Source organism: Diachasma alloeum, unplaced genomic scaffold (assembly GCF_001412515.2).
Source record: "Diachasma alloeum isolate Michigan unplaced genomic scaffold, Dall2.0 Dall_scaffold_00269, whole genome shotgun sequence".
Taxonomy (NCBI): domain Eukaryota; kingdom Metazoa; phylum Arthropoda; class Insecta; order Hymenoptera; family Braconidae; genus Diachasma; species Diachasma alloeum.
Window position 1 is genome coordinate 1,149,276 of NW_021680408.1, and position 10,377 is coordinate 1,159,652.

At 32.7% G+C, this 10,377-nt stretch overlaps 1 protein-coding gene across 2 annotated transcripts in view; it reads right to left on the minus strand.

The window, feature by feature from the left end:
- LOC107037715 (methanethiol oxidase) overlaps nt 1–9,894 on the minus strand; it is a 14,394-nt gene extending 4,500 nt beyond the window's left edge. Inside the window, exons 1-6 of one of the 2 annotated variants that reach the window (XM_015256409.1) lie at nt 8,554–9,894; nt 8,314–8,474; nt 6,936–7,115; nt 4,733–5,036; nt 3,295–3,555; nt 1,207–1,507 (exon numbers count right to left, since the gene is read on the minus strand). In XM_015256409.1, coding sequence (XP_015111895.1) covers nt 1,207–1,507; nt 3,295–3,555; nt 4,733–5,036; nt 6,936–7,115; nt 8,314–8,474; nt 8,554–8,569 — 1,223 coding nt within the window. In that variant the 5' untranslated portion in view covers nt 8,570–9,894. Of the gene's footprint in view, nt 1–1,173; nt 1,508–3,294; nt 3,556–4,732; nt 5,037–6,935; nt 7,116–8,313; nt 8,475–8,553 lie in introns of both variants that reach the window. The other variant, XM_015256408.1, reaches the window with a different exon arrangement.
- Between the last annotated feature and the right edge of the window lie 483 nt (nt 9,895–10,377).

Genomic DNA, 10,377 nt, shown 5'->3' on the forward strand with positions numbered 1-10,377 from the left:
AGTTCTATTCAGTGGCGAAGTGGTAAAATGGTTTAAGTCAACTTATATCCCAGTTGGGTTTTTGAGGAATATTTCCGAATCTAAGGGAGATAGCGAAATTTTCGTAATTGCATTTGTTGTAGCTTTCAATCGGTTCTACAGAAAAGGTTATGACAATAATTTTGCTATCTCCCTTAGATTCCGAGATATTCATTGAAAACTGGTCAATAGTCAAAATGTTTAAATAAAATTTTTAAAAACTGCTTAAATAAAAAAAAAGAAAAACCTAGAGAATTCACTCGATAGTTCTATTCAGTGGCGAAGTGGTAAAATGGTTTAAGTCAACTTATGTCCCAGTTGGGTTTTTGAGGAATATTTCCGAATCTAAGGGAGATAGCGAAATTTTCGTAATTGCATTTGTTGTAGCTCTCAATCGGTTCTACAGAAAAGGTTATAATAAAAATTTTGCTATCTCCCTTTGATTCCGAGATATTCATTGAAAACTGGTCAATAGTCAAAATGCTTAAATAAAATTTTTAAAAACTGCTTAAATAAAAAAAAAGAAAAACCTAGAGAATTCACTCGATAGTTCTATTCAGTGGCGAAGTGGTAAAATGGTTTAAGTCAACTTATGTCCCAGTTGGGTTTTTGAGGAATATTTCCGAATCTAAGGGAGATACCGAAATTTCCGTAATTGCATTTGTTGTAGCTCTCAATCGGTTCTACAGAAAAGGTTATAATAAAAATTTTGCTATCTCCCTGTGATTCCGAGATATTCATTGAAAACTGGTCAATAGTCAAAATGCTTAAATAAAATTTTTAAAAACTGCTTAAATAAGAAAAAATGCTTAAATAAAAAAAAAGAAAAACCTAGAGAATTCACTTGACAGTACTATTCAGTAGCAAAGTGGTAAAACGGTTCAAGTCAACTTATGTCCCAGTTGGGTTTTTGAGGAATATTTCCGAATCTAAGGGAGATAGCGAAATTTTCGTAATTACATTTGTTGTAGCTCTCAATCGGTTCTACAGAAAAGGTTATAATAAAAATTTTGCTATCTCCCTTTGATTCCGAGATATTCATCGAAAACTGGTCAATAGTCAAAATTAACTTGTACCGTTTTACCACTTCGCTACTGAAATGGCGAAATTAGCTGAATAGCGAGTTATCTCAATCGATGGAGATTAAAAAATTACTTGACATGTTCAGGATAGAACTGGACGTCCCACGGTTTGAAAATAGCGGTGGTGATGTAGAGTCTCCGTCCATCGAGACTCAATTGGAGCATCTGAGGTGAGCCATACAGCCTGCGCCCTTTGATAAACACCGGCTCTGGCTGGGCCTTCAATTCTTTATCATCAACGACACGGACTTTCGAGTCTGAGAGGATCGATCCACCCAGAAACACTTGGCCGACTAATTTCGGGTTTCTACGGTCTGTTATGTCGTACTGTCGCACGTCCCCGTGGAGCCAATTGTTGAAATACAGGTATTTGTCGTCAAGACTTATCAGAATGTCTGTTATCATTCCTGAAAAACCAAATGATTGTAATGAGTTTTTATTTATTTACCTTTTTCAAAATATGTTTGAATCTGAGAGAAAATAGCAAAACTTTCAGGTCTTTAATATTTTTTTTAGAGATTAAGGGCTACAAAAAAGATATTGATGAAAAATTTTCCTATTTTTTCTTTGATTTTAAGATATCTATTAAACAAAAAAGTGAATAACGAACAATGTTCACTATTCATTATTAACTTCATTAAATTTTAATAATTTCATTTAAAAAAATTCCATTTTCTCTCATGTTGCAAGATCTAAAAAAATGAGTGCAAGGAAGATTGATTCATTGAACAGAGCTTGACAAATGAATAATATTCATTATTCATTATTAATTTCATTAAATTTCCGGTTATTTTTGTAGAGATTGAGAGCGACAAGAAAGATATTGATAAAAATTTTCCCATTTTCTCTCATATTGCAAGATATATAAAAAAATGAGTGGAAGAAAAATTGATTAGTTGAGCAGAGTTTGGCAATTGAATAATATTCATTCTTAATTTCAATATTAATGGTCAGTGACAGAAAATTCCAGTAATTTTGTAATACTATTAGTAATATTTTTTTTATGTAGTGATTGAAAAAATCTTGAAAACTGAAAAAAGCATAATTTTCAGGTCTTCATTTTTTTTCTAGATTAAGAGTTAGAAGAAAAATATTGATGGGAACTTTTCCATTTTCTCTCATATTGCAAGATATAAAAAAAATGAGGGGAAGGAAGATTGATTAGTTGAGCAGAGATCGACAAATGAATAAATATCCACTATTCATTTCCATTTTGACATTGATGATTAATGAAATAAAATTCGACTCATTTTTGTCAAGAATAATGGAACACTAATTATACATTTACAATTTCCTCTCTATCCGATTTATTTTCTAATCTTCATTAAAAATGCTCTTTGAAAATGTTCATTTTTTTCTACGTTTTTTATTGCATATGTATAATTTTTAAGGACTGGTATCCGGTTAATTCATCCCAGGATAATTCATCTCACAAACTCATCCCATGACAACTCATCCCAAACAATTTCATCCCAAAACAAGTTCATCCCACGACCGTTTCGTCCCATTTTTTAATTATTACCGGATGAAAAATACGCTTGGCTAAAGCGCATCACTTATCGGATTAGCAGTGTTGACCGTCTGGTGTTGTTATTATTCAATCGATATTTCCTTCGAATACTAAATTTTGTCATTCATGGCATTCTGAGATACACGCTCTCGGAGAGAATCGTGAAGTACCTGATTGATTTTGATGTTCGATTAGTGCCTTTTTCTGTGAAAATAAATTTAATATTTTTTTTTATTTAATATTATTATTATTTTTTTTAATATTTTATTTTTTTAGCTTAATATTTTTTTATTTATTTTTTTTAATTTTTTTATTTTACTCCCTCAGGCGGGAAAACATGACTTTCCGCCCTTGATGCACAATATACTATTCTCTACCTGAATCATTGTTGTGATCGTGAGAAATTCCATTGGAATTTGATGTTTGGAATGAAATTGTCGTGGGATGAATTGGTTTGGGATGAGACTTCTACGTGAGTAAAATTCAAAGAAAATCGCGTAAAATTTTAGATTACGAAGGTGGAAAAACAATCGAGATAACGTTCGAAAGATTATCCATCCGGGCCTTGATCAAATACTACATAATATCGGTGAAAATATTATCGAAAATAATATTGTTGTCGACAGCTGGAGTTGATTTAAAGGATTTTGCAGATGAGTTTTGGATGTTTGCTTAAAGATTTACCATTCATGTACGGTGCGACCCAGCCTTCGACCTTCTTCGCAGGTACATCGATGACCTTTTCGGCGTCCCATTTCCCATCCTCCTTTTTGAAGAACCGGAAAATATTGGAGGCGACCGCGCATCCCACGTAGCCCTCACTGGCTGTGGGCTCGTGGAGAAATCTTATCTCCAGGGGTGCTATTCCCTCCTCCCCAAGGTTAATCACTTGCTCCAAGGTTTGCTTACTCCAGGAGAAGATATTCAAACTTCTTCCGTATACCACTGTCCGGAAATTCACTAGTTTTTAGTTGACTCACTCCAAAATTTAGAGTTTTAACTCATGTTATTCAAGGATATCCCAGTATTTTTTACAGTTTAGTATGAACCACAGACCACATTAGATTCAAACATTTCCAATCATCAAATTTGTCAATTAAATTGCATGAGAAGAATTTGAAAAAAAAATCGTGAATATTCAGCGTCATTAAAATTATATTTTGCAATTTTTGGAATTACTATTTTTTTAAACATTCGTTGTTTATAACTAAATAATTGAAAATGTTTAAACTTTCGGAACCTAATTTTCTTAGGCATGAAATCGATTTCTGGTAAAATTGTGAATGTGAATAAATATTTTACGATTCGGAACAAATGATTTTTGTGTGAAAATTGATTAAAACTTTCTAATTTTTTTTCAGATTTTTAAAATGTTTTCTAAGGGTTCAATATTGAGATTCAAATTCAGACCTGCAAAGTTTAAATAATAAAATCATGGTAAAGTGTCTGGAAAATTAGGGTCAAAAGGGGCACAAATGAAAGCTCTGACGTTCGACTACAAAAGTAGAAAAGCATTTCACTGAAGAAAAAATGGCTAAAGTACTATGATATTCATAACATATTAGTCACCGAATGAATGAGAAAACGAAGTTGTTTTATTATAAAGAAAGAACTTGAGGGAAGTTTACAATAATAAACTATTTTCCCGAAAATTCATTCTTAGAATCGAAAGAAAATAGATGACGATCCATTTTGTCAATTGTGAAACTATTTCGGAAACCAGTTATTGTATGAAAAAAGTAATTTAACGTTTTAATTTAACAAAATCAGACAGATACAGATTCCATTCAGAAACAAAACTGATGACAAAAGTGAATAATTCATATATTAATTATTGTTAATTTATTCTTGAAACATATTTCATAACTATGTAATATTTTGTAAATATTCTGTTTTCTTTTGACCCTATCATTGGCCTGACGGCTGTTGGATCTGTATGCAGCAATAAATAAATAAATGAATAAATAAATAAATAAATTAATTAATTAATTGATTAATTAACCGATTTGTGTCCCAACGGAAAAGTCGAAAATCAAAGTCATCCTTCGATTCTTCAAAAGGAAAAGTGAAGAACCCCATTGAAAACTTATCTCCTCATAAATATGATTATTCCCACACTTACGAGGATCAGCACTATCTCCATTAGCCCACCCCCTCTTGAAGACTCTCGGGACCCCCCACTCGGTGGATACAAGGGTATCATGATACGGCTGATACCAGAAGTCATACCCAAATTGGGCTTTCTTCTCCCCCTTCGTCCACGTCCCGTTGACTAAGAGTGTCTCACTATCAACGCGGAAAAAATCACCCACTCCATCGCCATTTGGCCTCCCCATTGTTGATATTATTATCTCCCCCGTGGGGGAACAGTGGGCGGTGTGGGGAGCCGCTAGTCCCTGGTGATGCAATGCTTCAGGCCCCAGTACCTAGTAAAATACCACACGGAGAGAAATATTCAATAAAAATCACGTATCTTTTCCGTAATTCCGGAGCGAAATGTGATTGTAGGAAATTTTACGGAACTGTCGCGGAATTTTTCCAGAGCGTTCCGTAATTTTTACCTGAATCCCCTGTGAAAAATTACGATACCGTCACTTGAATGTCGAGTGTCTGAGTCGATTCCGTAATCGGTGAACGAAGTATGAGTTCCGTAATTTTTACTGTACATTTCTCTTCGTGCAGTGAAATGGTGAAACATATGGAAAAATTTCATAGGGAATTTCTGTTGAAACTATAAATTATGACAATTCTATTGAAATTCTGTTGAAATTCTATTAGTTTTTTCAGCCAATTCTAATTGGATAGATTTTTGACAGAAAAAAGTCAATAGACTTAGATTTTTCTACAGAAATTCTTGAGCATAAATTTTCAAAGTTTTTTCCAATATATTTTTATACGTTTTTCATAATTGCATCCATGAAGAAAAATTGGAAAAATCATGCCTAAGGATTCTTATAGAAAAAGTCCTCATTTATAGATTATTTTTTTTCTAAAAAAGTATTGCAATACGCAGAGGTGCTAATGTTCAATAGCACTAGCGGAAAAAACTAATAGAATTGTTTAATCGAATTGTAATAAAACTTCAATAACAATTCTATTGAAATTCTGTTGAAATTCTACTAGTTTTTTCAGCCAATTCTAATTGGATAGATTTTTGACAGAAAAAAGTCAATAGACTTAGATTTTTCTACAGAAATTCTTGAGCATAAATTTTCAAAGTTTTTCCCAATATATTTTTATACTTTCTTCATAATTGCGTCCATGAAGAAAAATGGGAAAAATCATGCCTAAGAATTCTTATAGAAAAAGTTCTCATTTATAGATTTTTATTTTTCTAAAAAAGTATTGCAATACGCAGAGGTGCTAATGTTCAATAGCACTAGCGGAAAAAACTAATAGAATTGTTTAATCGAATTGTAATAAAACTTCAACAACAATTCTATTGAAATTCTGTTGAAATTCTACTAGTTTTTTCAGCCAATTCTAATTGGATAGATTTTTGACAGAAAAAAGTCAATAGACTTAGATTTTTCTACAGAAATTCTTGAGCATAAATTTTCAAAGTTTTTCCCAATATATTTTTATACTTTCTTCATAATTGCGTCCATGAAGAAAAATGGGAAAAATCATGCCTAAGAATTCTTATAGAAAAAGTTCTCATTTATAGATTTTTATTTTTCTAAAAAAGTATTGCAATACGCAGAGGTGCTAATGTTCAATAGCACTAGCGGAAAAAACTAATAGAATTGTTTAATCGAATTGTAATAAAACTTCAATATAATTCTTACAGAGTTTCAATTGGAGCTCTAGGTAGGCTAGGTTTTACTATGGATTTTTTCATGCGTATTACTAAAAATGTAATAGAAAAACCTAGCACTTTTTAAAATTTTCTTGGTTTTTTATTAAAATTCAATAACAATTCTATTGAAATTTTGTTGAAATTCTTTGAGTTAATTCTATTTTGAGAGATTTTCAATGGAAAATAATCAATAAATTTGTATTTTTCTATAGGAATTCTTGAGCATGAATTTTCGAAGTTCTTTCTACTGTATTTTTTTGTCCTCCCAATAAAATTAAAAAAAGGTCTTCATTTTTAGACTTTTTCTATTGTTGTCTTTTAAATATCTATTGACAAACGTACGGTACAGTCGCATATTGTTCAATAAAACAAGCAAAACAAAAACTAATAGAATTTTTCATTAGAATCCACCAAAAACTAATAGTAAATTCAATAAAAATTCAATAAAAACCTCTAACGAATTCACTAGGTTTTTATATGAATTTTTTTCGTATATGTTGTTCCACCACCTTCCAGAAATACTTACTTTCTTGATCACAGGCTTCCTCTCCTCCTTCGTATCCACGAAATAAATCCTATCGGACATCAAAGCAGGTAAAACCATGACGTTCCTCTTCTTCTTTATGTCAGGACAACTGCCACAAACATTCCACCCGGAGTGATGGAGTTCATCCCCCACGTGGGGCATCTTCAGCTTATGAATAATCTGCAAAACAATTCTTTGAGATAATTCCTCTTCCCCATTCCACGTAGAAAATTTTTTTATAGAAAAGCCTAAGGGAATTCGATGGAAAATTCTATTGGACTTTTATGAAAAATTCTAGTAGTTTTTTGGTCGATTCTAGTGAAGAATTTAATTGCGCGTTTTTTATAAAAAAATTTCGATTGAAACTTTTATAGAAAAAATCAGTAGAATCTCATCGTTCCATAAAACTTTTGCTATTGGAATGTGTTCTATAGGAATTCTTCGACATGAATTTTCCAAGTTTTTTCCACTGTATCTTTCTTCTCTGTTGATTAAAAAACATTGGACAAAAGAATTAGAAAATTAGAGTCGAGGAATTTGTATTAAAAATATCGCAGTAGAATAACTTGCACAAAAAATCGAATTTTATCGATTTTTTCCATACAATATTTTTCATTGAACTTTTTTATTAAAAAAAAAGCAGATAAGCTGCGAAATTTTTGATGGAATCGGTAAAAAAACGAATAGAAAATGTTCAATAAAAACTATTTTGTAGGAAAAATCGGTAGAATTTCCTCTTTTTATGAAATTTTTTCTAATAAAACTTTTTTTATAGCAATTCCTTCACATAAAATTTCCAAGTTTTTCCCACTCCATTTTTCTTATTTCATTAGAAAAAAATAAAAAAACTCAAAAAATTAGAGCTGAAGAATTCTCTTATAGAAAATATCTCAATAGAAGAACATGTATAAAGAAATTTCATCGATGTTTTCCATAGAATATTGAACAATATTGAATTTCTACTAAAAAAAAATAACTTTCTTTTGGAATTTCTTAATAGAATCGGCCAAAAACTAACAGAAAATTCAATAGAAATCCAATGCAATTTTCCAGCGGATTCACTACATTTTTTTATCAAGTTCGCACGTGTCCCCCCCCCCTCGCGCCACTATCAATTCAGTAGCGAAGCCGTAAAAAAATTCAAGTCGAATTAGCTCTGCGCTGATTTATCAAGGAATATCTCCAAATCAAAGGGAGATACCGAAATTTTTATAACGACATTTTTTATAGCTCTCAATGAGTTCCACAAAAAAGTTCATAATAAAAATTTTGCTATCCGCCTTAGATTCCGAGATATTCACTGAAAACTGCCTGACATTCAAAATCGACTCAACCGTTTTACCGTTTCGCTACTGAATTATTCACGAAGCAAGTGTACTTGGCAATACGTGGAGCTGCCTGGATCGACATCAACAGTGGCAAGGACATCAGGCTTCGTCGGATCCGTGTGTGGGCAAACGACGTAGATTATTTTCTCTCTCAATCCCTCTCTCATCGCAGCCAGAGGACTTCTGTATCCTGGTCCGCATGCTCTGCAATCTTAATAATCCCAATAATGAGCCAGTAAATCCTCCCGCCAAATGCCGGACATTTACGACAGTAAATTAGGGGTAAGGACCTTTGGATGAAGCCATAGTGCTATTTCCTCCCACTAATAATAATTCTCTATCACTTGTTACATATGCACACTGCGAACAGTCACTCCCAACTGAAGTGCACAGTCACATTCTGAGGATCCCCCCTCGAAGATAATAAATAAAGAGTGGGGATAACCACTTATCATTCCTCATTATCCTCATTAAGAACAAAAATAGCCTCTCCTCGATTACAAATTCATGTGATTTTTATTCTCACTTTACTTTCATGCAGATTGTCTATCAATTGGCCCCTTCCTAATCCCCCGATTATTTTTACCTCTTCTTTAATTCGCATTTATAACTCTCTGGGGATAGGAAAATATGGAATATTCGGTATAAATATTTGTGGCAATTTCGTTCCTTCTTCATTATTTTTTAATGTAAATGGAGATTAAATCGCGATGACCCAGAGATGATTAAAACTCTTTTTCATTTCTTCTTTAAAATTTCTTCTCTCACATCAGGTGCCTCATTTAATCTCTAAAGTACTCATTGGTGCATTATTCATCAATTATTTGATGTATTTGATTGTACATAGTCGTGTGAATATCTTCTGGTGATTGTCGTGGGGTGATTAAATTTATAATTAAGCGTCAATGTGAAGATGAGTTCAGATGGGGCAAGGGGACTGGTGAAAGATGGTATCTTCTCATTTTCACATTTAGCCCTCCGAAAAACGCAATCGAGCAAATGCTCCCGCTGAATTCCAATTAATTTTTCCAATGTTGTTTTTGCTATTTCCGTCTCACTGTTGATATCATCGAGTCCGGCCTTGAGGTTATAGAGATTTCTACTCACATTGGTCAACGTGTGGAGGATTATTGTTACTGCTTCATTATTTTTAATATAAATGGAAATTAAGTCGCGAAGACCCAGAGATGATTAAAACTCTTTGTAATTTCTTCTTTAAAATTTCTTCTCTCACATCAGGTGCCTCGTTTAATCTCTAAAATACTCATTGGTGCATTATTTATCAATTAATTGATGTATTTAAACGTAAATAGTCGTGCGAATATCTTCTTGTGATTGTCGTGGGGTGATTAAATTTATAATTAAGTGTCAAAGTGAAGATGACTTCTTAAGGTAGTTCAGACGGGTCAATGCGACTGGTGAAAATTGGTATCTTTTTTTCATGTTCAGCCCTCCGAAAAATACAATCGAGCAAATGCTCCCGCTGAATTCCAATTAATTTTTTCAATGTTGTTTTTGCTATTTCCGTCTCACTGTTGATATCATCGAGTCCGGCCTTGAGGTTATAGAGATTTCTACTCACATTGGTCAACGTGTGGAGGATTATTGTTACTGCTTCATTATTTTTAATATAAATGGAGATTAAATCGTGATAACCCAGAGAAGATTAAAACTCTTTTTAATTTCTTCTTTAAAATTTCTTCTCTCACATCAGGTGCCTCGTTTAATCTCGAAAATACTCATTGGTGCATTAATTATCAATTAATTGATGTATTTAAACGTAAATAGTCGTGCGAATATCTTCTTGTGATTGTCGTGGGGTGATTAAATTTATAATTAAGTGTCAAAGTGAAGATGACTTCTTAAAGTAGTTCAGACGGGTCAATGCGACTGGTGAAAATTGGTATCTTTTTTTCATGTTCAGCCCTCCGAAAAATACAATCGAGCAAATGCTCCCGCTGAATTCCAATTAATTTTTCCAATGTTGTTTTTGCTATTTCCGTCTCACTGTTGATACCATCGAGTCCGGCCTTGAGGTTATAGAGATTTCTACTCACATTGGTCAACGTGTGGAGGATTATTGTTACTGCTTCATTATTTTTAATATAAATGGA